The sequence below is a fragment of the Neopelma chrysocephalum genome, unplaced genomic scaffold (assembly GCF_003984885.1).
Source record: "Neopelma chrysocephalum unplaced genomic scaffold, ASM398488v2 Primary Assembly neopelma1_321, whole genome shotgun sequence".
Taxonomy (NCBI): Eukaryota; Metazoa; Chordata; class Aves; order Passeriformes; family Pipridae; genus Neopelma; species Neopelma chrysocephalum.
In genome coordinates, this window is record NW_020897984.1 from 217596 (window position 1) to 230829 (window position 13234).

At 48.5% G+C, this 13234-nt stretch overlaps 2 protein-coding genes across 4 annotated transcripts; both read right to left on the bottom strand.

Moving 5' to 3' along the window:
* Positions 1–519: 519 nt before the first annotated feature.
* On the bottom strand, positions 520–6814 carry MYADML2 (myeloid associated differentiation marker like 2). The gene is made up of 2 exons (XM_027705192.1): positions 5247–6814; positions 520–4475 (listed from the first exon to the last, which is right to left on the bottom strand). Exon 2 carries the CDS (start codon positions 4073–4075, stop codon positions 3167–3169), a length of 909 nt encoding a protein of 302 aa, XP_027560993.1. The 5' UTR covers positions 4076–4475; positions 5247–6814; the 3' UTR covers positions 520–3166.
* Positions 6815–6930: 116 nt separating this feature from the next.
* On the bottom strand, positions 6931–13183 carry NOTUM (notum, palmitoleoyl-protein carboxylesterase). 3 transcript variants are annotated; one of them, XM_027705195.1, is made up of 10 exons: positions 13053–13183; positions 12805–12900; positions 12242–12302; positions 11323–11381; positions 10177–10279; positions 9209–9400; positions 8766–8866; positions 8519–8666; positions 8215–8262; positions 6931–8105 (listed from the first exon to the last, which is right to left on the bottom strand). In XM_027705195.1, exons 2-10 carry the CDS (start codon positions 12848–12850, stop codon positions 7799–7801), a joined length of 1065 nt encoding a protein of 354 aa, XP_027560996.1. In that variant the 5' UTR covers positions 12851–12900; positions 13053–13183; the 3' UTR covers positions 6931–7798. The 3 variants fall into 3 exon arrangements, with proteins under 3 accessions (XP_027560996.1, XP_027560995.1, XP_027560994.1); XM_027705194.1 differs by lacking the exons at positions 12242–12302; positions 12805–12900; positions 13053–13183 and adding an exon at positions 12223–12241; XM_027705193.1 differs by lacking the exons at positions 12242–12302; positions 12805–12900; positions 13053–13183 and adding an exon at positions 11519–12213.
* Between the last annotated feature and the right edge of the window lie 51 nt (positions 13184–13234).

Here is a 13234-nt window from a genome sequence, read left to right on the forward strand (position 1 = left end):
GTATTGGTTTCTTTTTTTGTGTGTCTTTTTTCTCCCTCCTTGATTGACAGAAATAAATCTCAGTGTTTCTCCTGCGAGCCAATATTCCTAAACACTGTCTTTTGGCGATATGGAACCAAAAGGCTTCAGAAGGAGAAGGGAAAAACCAAACCAAATCCAACATGTTAATGATTCAGATTTTTATATCAATCTGTCCAGGCTGGAATCCTCTGGGTGCTGTAGAGATTGGCTGCAAACACAAGTCTGTAATGCTAAATGAACACACACATCCTGGCATCACCTTACCAAAAAGGCTGGGAATGGTTGATGTCTCGTGAAGCCCAGTTCACGGTGATCTATTTGATCCTCACCTATTAATTAAGGGGGTAGATACACTCTGGAAATGAAGGGGTTTTGATGGACTGAATCATGACACAGCTGGTTGGTAAATCCTGCTGAGCAAATACTGGATGTTCTCTGCCCTGGATTGGGCAATCTCATAGTTTCCAATGGTTGGGGAGTGTTTTAACCACTAAAGCATGAGGTTTTGATTTTTTTTATTATTTTTTTTCTCCTAAAATAAAGGATTGTTGTCCACACAATCTTTTTTTGCCATTTTGACCATGCTCACATTTTTTGCTTAGTCTTTGGCTGGCAGATGAGAAAGCTAAATCTGAACACGCTGTTCTTGGCAATGACTTGTCTTTCACTCCTCCAGTCAGTGGGATCATGATTTCCATGTTAAATTTTCTCCTCATTGTGAAGGCACTCAATTTTACCTCCATTGTTTCGCACGTACCTGTTTCTCTCTGGCCTTTCTTTGTCCCTGGCTCAGTGTAGGTTACATCAACTCCATGTCATTGTCAGATTTTATCATGTTGCTGTTCCTGCTCCTACTTGGTGCAAAATCTTCCCAGCAAGAAGCCAGCAGTGCCTGGCTGAACCACAGCTACCAGCCGAGGGGGTTTCCATTGCCCGATGGCAATGTCACATCTGGGGCCAGGCACCCCCAGCCTGCAGGCACTTGCCGCTGGGGACCCTCTCCCTGGCCCTCCCAGCCTCCCAGAGCCACAGCAGAGCCTGCAGGACAGGGCTTTCCTCAAGCAACCTGCCTGGACTTGCAGGGTTGAATTTTATAACAGAAGCCATGGTGCTTCACAGGCACCTGTTCGGTTTTTAGTGCTCTGTAATAACAAAAAACAAGTCATTTTCAAGTGTGACAGAGCTTAATTTGTTCACATTGGTGGTTTTAACAGGAATACATCATAAATGCTCGAGGTCCCTTAGTGTTCAGTGGCTGTTTGTAAACTGCCACCTCCAACACAAGTGGATTTCCTTTCCCAAATCAGCATTTTGTACTTGTACAACCTGTAAGTCTTTTGGGTGGCAAGAAATAAAGCTCCTGATTTATATCTATAGCAGATAGTCTTGGGTCTTGCCTTGGTAGCCTCTTGTTGGACCACATCTTCCAGATTGCCTGCCCTTCATGGGGACTTGCAGAAGAGAAAACCCCCTTGGAAGGCTCTTCCATGCATTCCCTTTTCACTGGATCCCAATTCTTGCCCTGTTTCCTGGCTAATGCTCCCTGCTGCTAAGGGCTGGTCCTTGCTCAGTACAGAATTATCCCACACAATCTGACCCAACAAGTTTCCTCTTTGCTTTTCAAACCCTGCACAAAGCACTGATGAAAAGTAGTTTTCTTCCTTTTTCCTGAGTGACTCTGCTGCAAAGAATCCACTCAGAGGTCTCAGCTGTCCCGTGTCTGTACTTTTTTGATTCTGTGTTCAGCCTTCATACATCAAAATAAACTGAGCTCTGCTTTTGGGCAGAAAGCAGAGGGGCTGTATCTGCTGCAATCAAGTGTGGAGAGCAGGGTGACAGCACACAGATCTCAGGAGATGTATGTGTACATCTGCCATTCAGCTTTATTTTAATTTGGTTAAAAAATAAATCTTGCTTCTCACAGGCAGCTACTGGAGATTTTAATCAAAGCACTGAGTCTGCATGTGCTGCACAAGCACTCGGACATTCTGGCCTCTCCCTGGAACAAATGAAGATTCCTATTGAGCCTGAAATCTGAGCTGAGCAGTGTGGGACTTAAAAGTGGGTGTTTTGTCAGGGATGGGTCCAAGACATGTGGCTCCTCAGTAATGCAGAGGGCTCAGGAATCCTGCACCTGAGCTGCTCTGGGGCAGAGCTCCCAGTCTGTTACCACTGTGTGCAAATTCTGTCCTGTCCTGTCCTGTCCATGCCCCCTCCCCACCCAGTCTGGTCTCTTGTGCAGCACTGTGAGATCAATTAATCTCTGCCTTCCTTTTCCTATCTCCCCAGAATTTATCCTTAAGCTTTCAGAAAAAAAAATCTCAACATCAGTATAAAGAAACAGCGGCCCATAAACCAATACAGAGCCTGTGCTGAGGTACCTTCTGCACTGCTCGAGCAAGGACAGCAGGTCACACACAGTCACTCTGCAGGTTGGCTCTGCTCTGCACCTTGATTCTCAGCAGCAGAGACCCAGCTTTGCAAATTTTCTTTTCTGTAGTCATTTAGTGTTGGCTAAATAATACTCAGGCCTCCTCCAAGGTACATGCTTGAGTTTACTCCTTTTCTGTGCTAGACAGCGAAGGAGAGGAAGGGAAAGGACTGGTAACCTTCAAAATACTATTACAGCTATGATGTTCTTCTCAGAAATGGCCCAACTGGAACTGCCCACACTTGCAGGCATTCCATGTCTCACCACACTGCCCAAACTAACCCAAACTCCAAGGGATTGGTTTTCATCTCCAGGACTGGTGTTCCTTGATGCAGCTTTTAACTTTCCGAGTTCCTGGGTAGTCAGTTCGTTCCCGTTAAGTGCTGGTAGCACTTTCAAAATCCTTTCCTAATATTTGGATCAGTAATCCAGTAGCCTGCAGCCCTGGCTGCAAGCATTCCTGCTGTCTGCAGATGCACGTGGAGCTGCGTCATTCCTTCGTGCTGGCACCAGGCAGGTTGGGCAGAACCACGGGGGAGGTGGGCTGTGCCTGGTATCAGCTGCAGCCCACCCGCTCCAGGTCATTAATTTGTTAATGCAGTCGGTCTTCACCTCCAAGTTTGGCTGATGGTTTTGCCTGGTGCCTCCCTACTTCATGGCCCATCCCTCTGCAACCACAGCGGCTCCACGGTGCCGGGACGGCTCTGACCTGTTTCAGAGGTGTGAGACAAAGCGGATGCGCTGGGAATATGCCAGGTCCAGGACGTAGAGCAGCAGGTTGACGTAGGTGAAGATGGCGATCACCAGCTGGCTGTCCCAGGGGCACTTGCCCTTGGCACAGAGGCTGGGGCGTTGTGGGGAGCCGTACTTGCTGTCGAAGCAGAACACTGGCCAGATGACTGCAGCGCTCACGTAGAGCAGCACGGCCCCGAAGGTGTAGATGACCACAGAGCGCTCAAAGGGGAACCACAGCAAGGCAGTCTTACCTGTGACACTGAAGGCCACTACCACCACTGTCACCACAAAGCAAAAGCTGTAAACAGCCACGCACCACTGCGTCGCCACGTGTTTGCCATACTGGCTGTCGTTCACCAGCGCCCCAAAGATGATGCAGGCCACGAAGGCCTGGACGATTTTCAGGAGCCCGGAGATGGTGGCCATGTAGCTGGTGACTTGTCCCGGTTTCGCCCTGGTCAGGAACACCTCGGCAGCGTAGGCGACAAACAGGAGGCCTGCGAAGACGCTGGCAGCGATGCGGAAATCTCTCACCTCGCAGCCGATGGGGTAACAGCCCACCTGGACGAAGTAGAGCGGGTAGATCACCGCGGCCGTGACGGACATGAGCGTGGCCAGCATGGCAAAAGCAGCAGTGAAGTTTCCCCAGGAAAGGCTCAGGCAGCTGTGCAGGTGTGTGAACTCACAGGTGATGATGAACACGGTGATTGCGAAGCAGAAGGTCCAGACGAACATGCAGAAGGTGCCATAGGCAGCGCTGAACCCGCCTTGGTGGGCGACCAGGCTGAACGTGGTGCATCCAAAGGTCATCTGCAGCAATCGAGCTATTCCAACGGGGGAGGTCACTGCGGCCGTGTTTAGATACGGCCCTCCTGTGCTCTCCATCATCTTTCCAGTCCAGCAGACAATGCAGGCAAAAGCCCCCTCAAATGTCCTTTCAGGCTTTTGCTCTTTTGCCCTGAGTCACATTTGGTCCCCACTCAGTGGAGTGGCAGCTCGAATCTTGCTGGTCTCTGCCGGCATCAGTGGGAGCCGCCTCTGCTGCCGCGGCTCTGGCAGCTTTCTGCACAGACCTGCGGCTGCAGGGAGGTGACTGGCTGGCTCTGCCCACTGGCTGTGAGCTCAGGGTGCTGCCGTCCGCTCGATCTGCTTCCTCAGGTCTGAAACCTGCCCCTGTGCTGTCCTTTCGTGGTCTCCTTTCCCGCAGGATGGTGCTTTCCCTGGAGGCTGACATTTATTCCATTTTAGCTCCGCAGCTGTAGTTTTCTGCTGCACCGTTTGCAGGAACCTGGAGTATAAATAGGGGCTTTATTAATAGTTCTGGAATGAGTCCTGCCCCCCCTCAGCTGTTGGGAGCCGGTGTTATTTAACACTGAAGCTGCGAGCTCCACCAGAGGCTCTTGATTATCCTTCTGCTGTTCTAGAAACTCTGGGGTCACTGGAATGCTGCCGTTCCCCCCCCCCCCGCACTGAAGGGAGGGGGCTGACTGTGATCCAGCCACGCTGCAGGAACAGGAGCTCAGTCCTGCAGACCCAAGAGTAGGGGCACAAGCCCAAAGGCAGCACAAACCCTACGAAAGACAGGATTTAGGCCAGAGGCTGGATAAAAGCTGACTCACTTTGCTGCAGTAGATCTGGAGCAGCAATACTTTACCTGCTGTGCTTTGAGCCTTAGTGAGAGCTTGTGGCTGTGAAGGTTTAGCATTCCAGTCCTCACCATTTCCTTAAACTCATCCCTGTCTCTGTTTTACTTATGTGGAGACCAGTTATTCTTGTATCTCTGAATGCCACAACCAAATACACTTGTTAAAAGAAAAAAAAGTTGCTTTGATATTCTCAGCTCTGTTTTGGAATACAGATTTCAATATATAGTGTCAAACCCTCCGTCCTGTGGGATCAAAGCTTCCCACAGGGAGCTGTGCCTGTATACAGTGCCCGAAACTTTGTCTACCCAGAAGTCTCTTAATTCTAACTCTAAAAGCCCGGAAGAAAATTTCTGATGTAGTTTCAGAATGGGAAAAATGAAAACCACAATGGAGTAGAAAAATTCCTCCCTTACCCCACGGCAGCATTGCTGACTCCTCATCTGCAGTGCTAATCCCAGTGTGGAAGCAGGATAACTTTATGGAACAGTTCACATAAGAACAGTACAGTTTTCGTGGCTCCTAGGATAAAATGTGCCTACCTTCAGTTTTGACAATGTCTTGTAACCTCAGTGTCTCTTTCATTCAAGTCCCTCCCATTTTCCTTAAGACCTCTGGTGCTAAAAGTACAAAACCTGTATTCATTTGGGGTGGAAGTTGCACAATTAACATCACAACAGCCAGGAAATGCAGCAGGAGAGCTGAGGAGCTCCAGGTGATGAGGTTCTCCCCTTCCTGACTCTCTCTTCACCTCTATTAGAAGTTTTCCAGGCCTCATTGGCAGTGTGTTACTGACTGTATTGTGGCATATCCTGGTCATCACTTACCACCTGCCCAGGGACCAGCAGAGAGCACAGGGTCACTCCCTGTCACAGTCCACCTGAGGACACATCCCCCCTTGCCCTACACTCTGTGACCAATTGGTGATGCTGGGCCCAGGGGGCAGAGCTGGTCCTGCTGCTCAGTTTCTGCTTTCCCATGAGAAGAGGTGCCCTCTGGAGAGCCCTCAGTGCTGAAGGCAGTGCTGGCAGAAGGCAAAGGTCCCCAAAATCGCACCAGCAGAGCAGTGCACCAGATGGACCACAGCCACTTTTCCTCCAAGACAAAAACCCTCATCTAGTTGCAAGATCTTAGAGCACAAACATGTGGTACTGAATTCTTCCAGCCTTGCCCTTTTGTCAGTGGCTTCTGCACAGCAGAAAACAGATGAAAAACGTAATCAGGACAATTTCACTTTTATACCCAAGTCATTAAAACATAAAGGATATCAGTAATCACCAAACTGATCAGAGGGAAACTCCACTGATGTTTTCCTGCTTTTCAGTTCTGCTGGCAGTACCATCCATTTTCTCTTTAGCTACTTTTTTATCTTCCATGTGTGCTAATCCCATCACACACAGCAGGACAGCTGATTCCCTCTGTGCTCCTGCCCAACTTTTCCTGAAGCCCTTGAAAAGGAACCCAAGGGCTGTGGTTTGGTTCATTCTTGGGGTTTACTTACCCAAGACAAGAGATCTCACAAACAACACCACCATTCTAATCTTGTAAGGCCCATCTTGAAAGTGCAGGGAATTTTTCTAAAAAAAGGCCCAAATTCTTTGTGGCCTACACACTGGGTAACCACACACAGTCGGTCCCAGGAGCTCCTGCAGCAGGGAGTAAATCTTACTCCTCATGCAAGTCTCCCCACACCCTGTGCTGCAGGGGAAGCTCCCACCCCAGGAACGGTCTCTTCTACCAATTCCCAACCCCTCACTTGCTCTCCTCCCCCTACCATCAAAGGGGATTCTCTGTGCTGAAGTGGGTGTGTTCCCAAATGACTACAAGAAGAGAAATATGTTGATGCTTGTCTTGTGCTGTCTTTTCTGTTCCAAATGCTTCTGACAGTCTGATCAAACATTTCCCTCACTGGCAGACGGGCCTTTACTGCAAAGCCAGATCTCCCTGCACCATCCAACTGAGTGCCCTGGAGTACCTGGGAAAACACAGTCAAGCCAAAAATGCTGTGGAAGTCTGCAAACATCAGGTGCTGGGTGAAAGTCTCTGTACTTAAACCTCATGTTACAACCTCTTCATCAGAGAAACAATGACAAGGAACACTGCAAGGGGAACACAGAAGTCTAATTAATAAAAATTTGTCAACACCACCCATAGCCCTCTCCCAGGCACAAGTGACCATCAGGATAACCCATCCAAATGAGCAGCATATACAACTTTACAAAGACATAGGTATGGTTCTCTGGTCAGCCCTTATAAATAGCATTTTACATATTAAAATAAATATGTCCACGTTGCCAAAGTAGCAAGAGGTTTCTTCGTTATTTAAAAAAAATATGTTACAAAACAATATCATTTATATTTCTTGCTTAGTTAAAAAAAAGTAATAAAAAAGTCATTTTATAAAATAATACGAATAAATTGAGTACAAGAGTGTCCATCCCTAGCACGTGTCCTGGGTCTGTACACTGTGACTCAGCATGAGATGCTGACCTCCAGGAAGTCATGTAATCATTCCTTCACTTCTAGTTGGACAGAAGAAATCCAGTGCTTGCTTTTTACACCACTTGTATCAAGTCTATGATGTAAAATTCATGGCAAGGGAAGACGTCCCAGATCTGGGAAAGGTTCTCATCGCTGCTATTTATGGCTTTGCTACTCCCTGTATCCAATTGCCTTGTGTAACACAGGAAGAGGATGTGACTGGCTGAGACTCAGCCCTGGAGTTTGGAGGGAACGAGTTCCAGCCAAACAGCGTAAGCAAGAAATTGCCTTTTTTTTTGTTTTGTTCTTGGCACACCCTGGAGTGTGCAAGAGCGTGGGAGCCCGTGGGTGTGCACAGTGGGAGCGTGCCTGGATGTGAGCGTGCGTCTGCCTGCAGGAGCGCAAGGAAGAAGATTAGAAAGTGTGGGAGAAGGGCTGAGAGTCTCTCTCCTCCTGATCTAATCTCTGCCCCTCTGACAAGCCCTCCCTAGTTATCACTGCTGAGCATCCCCAGGAGTTTACTGGGCTCCAGGCCCTGCTGCTGTGCCATCTTCTGAACATCAAACCCCATGTGCATGAGGAACTGGATCACATTCATCTCCTGCCCTGTGAACTGGTCCCTGATTGTGGGGCACGAGGGGTTGCAGTGAGGCCATGGACAGCTGTCAATCAGGTGAATTGGGCAGCCTTTCAGAGGGGCCTTCCCGTTTTTGTTGCTCTCGTGCAGGCTCCGATCCCAGCAGTGCAGGGCACGGGGTAACGACGTCCCCTTCACCTGGATGTCAGTCCAGTGACTGAAAAGACAAACCGTACAGGCCTCATCAGAGGGGTCAGATGCCAGGATGGGCTCGTTCCCCAGCCATGTCCCCGTTCACCTCTCAGAGGATCTGCACAAGAACTCACTTGCGTGTGATGATCTCGTGGGACAAACAGGCAGGAGCAAAGCTCGCACTAAAGAAAGAATGGAAACATGGATTATGTCTTGAAGGACAAAGCAACTCCTGCTGAATAGAACATTCTGGACTAGGGAGAAGATGGAATTTTACCCAGAAATGAAAAAGGCAAGATTCTTGATGTGGATGAGCTAATAGTTACCAAACTTACAACGTTCCTTTTTCAGCAGAGATCTGAGAAACAATGCCAGGACACTGGATAAGAATGTGCCTTCGAAACAAATGTGCCAGGTTTTCCTCAAGGAAACACTTACGTCACATCCTTCAAGGTGTTTCTCAGCTCTCTACCCAGATTCTGGATGTAGAGCCACTGCCCTTCTTGAACAGGCTGGCCAGTGAGGTGTACATTGTCTACAGTAAGCTGGGCCTCATCAAAGAGCCACTGGACAACAAAGACTGGACCTAGGAAGACAAAAAATTTGAAAAAGAGGTTGCTCCAAGACAGTTGTGGATGCAGAGGAAACTTTAGAATTCATTTTATATCTCTCCTCTGAAACTTACATCGAAGAGTGGGGTAAATCTTATATCCAAAAAAGCAATTCCATTCCTCTCCCTCTTTAAACTGCAGCCTACAGCGTTCAGGAACAATGCCATTCCAGTATCTAGGAAACAAAGCAATAACAGAATGAGAGGCACAGGGCAATCCTAACAACTGCCTCTCCATATCCCAGCCTATTTCTGTTCTGATTAGAGTTCCAACTGATAGCACAGCTCTCTCTTGGCTACATTGTCCCATCAACACATTTTAAAGCACCTACAACTGCACGTGTTCTTTTACACCTCTAGATTCTACATTATTGTCTTTTTCGATAAATTACTGAAAAACCACTGAGGTAGAGAAGAAACACTCTTTAAGTATCAAAATGAAGGAAGATAGAGAAGGAGGATGTCTTCTCCACAGTCTAGCCTCTTACAGCAGGGTACTTTAGAGTATCTGACTGTACCTTATTCCTCTCCTGATGGCCTCTGTTGGAGCACACGTGATGGTATCGATACAGTCGGTTCTGCGATACTGTTTGTTATCCAAGAACCATCCAGAGTCTGCCAAGCCTCGAACCTGAATCCCTTGATAACCCATCTCCTCCAGCTGCTCTGCCACTCGGTCCACGTTCAGGAGCACTCCTGTCCCTCCAGCACTGCAACAGCAACGTCAACACTGCAGTCCTGAGGCACACACAGGTGTTACACACCTGGCCAGCAGTGACAGACTATAAACACCTTCATTTACCCACAGCAGAGCTACCCAACCATTCACCACGAAATTGGTGGTCACCACGTTATTTCCTTGCTTTGCAAAACACTCAGAAATAAAGTAACTGGGCTGAGTAACAATCTGGTACGTCAGAAACCAAGTCCTGTTGTTATGCTCTCTTCTGGCAGATTTATGTGCTCTGTATCATTTGCAAGAGGTTTGGCTGCTCAAAAGCTGAAAGAATCTGAAGTGAGATGAATTCACCCTTTGCAGTTTCTCTATCATACCCATCGTAACACATGCTGAGTGTACCAGAGCTTTGTGCAGCACGGGACAATCTGGTGCACCTGTGTGAGGCAGGTCTGGTTTTGAATTTAGTGTCCTGAATCAATTTGCAGCAGGGGTGTGTCTCATGATGTGGGCCAACAGGAACCAGCACTCTTGATGCAGAGAACGCAAAGCTTTTATCTTATTATCTTGCAAGCTTTTGTCTTGTTACTATTTTCTCTGTTTTCTGTTTCTATTCTGGTTCTATCTGGACCGGAAGCTGCGGAAATAATATTGTATCATCCCCTGTTGTACCTCTTAGAGGAGAAAACTGAGAAGAGATACAGGGTTTGCTATATTAGTGTTACTGTAGTCCTAGAAGCTACATTTCCTAACAGCTTTCTACTGTGGAAATCTCCTGTTCTCACCAAAGGGAAGCTTGTAGATACCTACCTGCTCCCTGCTAGCAGCAACACTTTTGCAGTGCTCAGACCTTTTCCCACCAGCTCCTTTATAACCTCCTGAATGATCAGTGCTCCCATGAAGGCATATTCATCTGGAAGAGACAGCTCAGCATCAACAAAATTGTTTCCTGTCCAGGTTCACACTTTTACTTCCTCTCCAAAAACGCTTAAGAACTTTCCAAAGGGATTATGAACCTAACCCAGGTTCATCTTATCCACCTGTACCAAGTACACCTAAGAAGAAACTCTCCCTGCCCTGTACAAAACTTGCTTCCCTGAAAGAAAGTGAATAGAGTGATCTGAATACACAATTACACAAGTACCTTCCTACAACAGTGCTTAGAAATGGGTAAACTCAGAGAAGGAAAACAAGAAGGAAGGTACTGGGACCCTATCTCCATACAGGAGGAACACACACACCTTTCTACCACCTGGAATCTCAGTTCCAACTTACTGCTTCCCCTTTTTCCCCATTTATCAAGCCAATTCAGACAAGCAATGCTTCACAAAGTGTTACACCTACACAGACACCACTTCCTTGGTGCCACCAGCAGTCGAGGATACTGATGTGTAACTGCTCCACAGCAACAGCTCCAAGGAGCTGGGATGAAGGGAAAGGGTTCCTGTGACATCACCAGGACGACAGCCCATGGCAATGCATGAATTGAGATGAACTATCCTCTGATTCCCAAGAAACCTGCAGACAGCTTTAGCCTCACACATGATGGCTCCTGCCTAAGGCCAAATATCCTCCTGATTAAAGTCTGACACTAAATTCACAGTCCTTCCTCTCAGGTGAGCCATGCCAAAGTCACATGCGACAGGCCACGGTCGTTCAGCTACACCAATTGATTTGCTGCGTGCTAGAACCTGGATATTCAACTAAAAGGAATTTTGTTCTTCTAATCCTTGCATACTGGATCAGTGTAACATCTCTGCAAGCAGTGGCTCTGAACTATGTCAAAACAGCCTGAGCTAAAGAGATCAGGATGTTTTATCTGGAAGTAGCTTGATATTCTTTCCTGCCCTTCAGCAAGAAAAAGCCTGTTCTTCATCCATGTGGTTTCACAGAAGTCTGGCCACATCCTTTAATGTGTGATGTCTGGGGCAGCAACAGCCCATCAGCAACACTCACTTTTCTCAGACTTGGAAGAGGCACCGCTCCAAACATCACTTGAGCAATACGGGATGAATCTGTAAGAGAGAGCTGTGTGAGTCCTGCTGTGCCTCTGACATGCACAGCGGGGTGAGGATGGGGTCACCTAACTGGAAGAAAATTAAACCTTGGGAAGGGGAAAAGGGAAGAGTTTCTATCCAGTTTGACAACTTACCTGCCTGTAAAACAAGTGACATTTACAACTGCCTTGTATTTTCTCCTGAACACTAGTAGTTTTACTGAGTTAAATCAATAAATAACATGTCTCCTATCAATTTAATTGAAGCACTGAGCTCAGGAGACAGAACAATGGGCCATGATTTTTCTCTCAGCTATCCCACGGTGGATGGTCTGCCACAAGGAAACTCTCTATGCTTCAGTTTTTCATATGGGAAATGAGAAGACTCTTGTCAGTGCGGTATAAACGTTGACTGCAACCACCGGAGGTTTTTGAAGGAATTATCTTCCCATTTTTGTCTCCATCTTGCAGGAGACAAATTAACATCCCTTCTGTACAGATGCATATATAAACTGGTCTCTCTCATTTCTCTTTGAACTAGGAGAGCTGCTCCACATTCCTCTCAAATTGGCAGATGTGTAACACACAGTCAGCCCACCACTTCTGATGGATTCACCACTGCAGCCATCTGAGAAGGCTCTCTAGGATATCCCCAGTTTTTCTCCATTAGATCACCCCACAACCCCAAGGAGACTGAACTTAAGTTTCTCTGGACCTTGTAGCCCTACTTGTTAGAGAGCTGAACTACATCAAATGAGGAAACACAATTTCCTCTCCCAAGTATTAATTTTAACCCATCTCTGCAGCATTTTTACCAGCCTAAAAGGCAGGAGATGGTGTTTAAGCATAAAGCTACTTCCCTCCGTTATTCCTCCTTACACCATGTTTGCATTCCACCAGTGGGGATTTTCTTCTGGCTGCGAGGACAGGATCCCAGTTCCTGCAGATGGGCACAAAGAAACAAGAAACGTACAGATGAGTCTGTGACTTCAGAGGAACCGTAGCAGCCTCATGCAAGACCTCTGACCACACAGAAAACAAACATTCATGATGAAAAACATTGGTAAGGGAAGGGGAAGGAATATTTCTAAATTTGCCCTTAGGCAGATGTGACATTGAGAATTTGATTCATGCTACAGATAAAGCCTGTCTAGAAGCTTCTTGCAGTATAGAAAAGACCTGTGATGCCTACTTAAGTACTTCCCAAAAAAACAGACCCTAGCAGGTGAATTCCAATATATGCAATTAAACGATCTGTTTGAGTAATGGAGGTTTGGGTATCCAGGTGGCTGCAGCACAAGCAGAGAGAGCAGCACTCAGTACCTGCGATACCTGTGCACCCAAACGTCTGCCCGTGCCCGCGGGAGCATCACGGGGCAGCGACCAGGCAGCTGCCTCGGCCCGGCCCCGGTCCCTCGGGGCTGCTCCTCGGAGCCACTCACCCACGCGGGTCGCGGGCCACTCCCGGGAGCTCATCAGCCGTCGCATGGTGTCGTAGCGGGTGTCGCAGTTCTCCCTGTTGAAGCAGTACCACCCTCCTGGCGAGGGGACAGGGGTCAGGCGGCCCCGAGGGGCCGGCGGCCCGTGGCTGAGGGCCGGCAGCCCGCGAGGGCCGGGACACCGAGGGCAGCCTCGGGCCGCCGCCCCGCTCGCGGTCGCCGTCGCGGGGGACCGGGACGCCGGCGCTCACCTTCCAGGAACAGCAGCCACCGCCGGCTGCCCTTGGACTCCTTCAGGTAGTAGCTGCGGGCACAGACAAGGGGCGGCGCCTGAGCGGGAGCCGGGCCCGGCCGCAGCGCTCCGGTGCCGGCGGGGCCGGGGCCGCGCGGAGGCGGCGGGAGGCGCGGCGGGGAAGCGCCGGGGCCGCCCGGG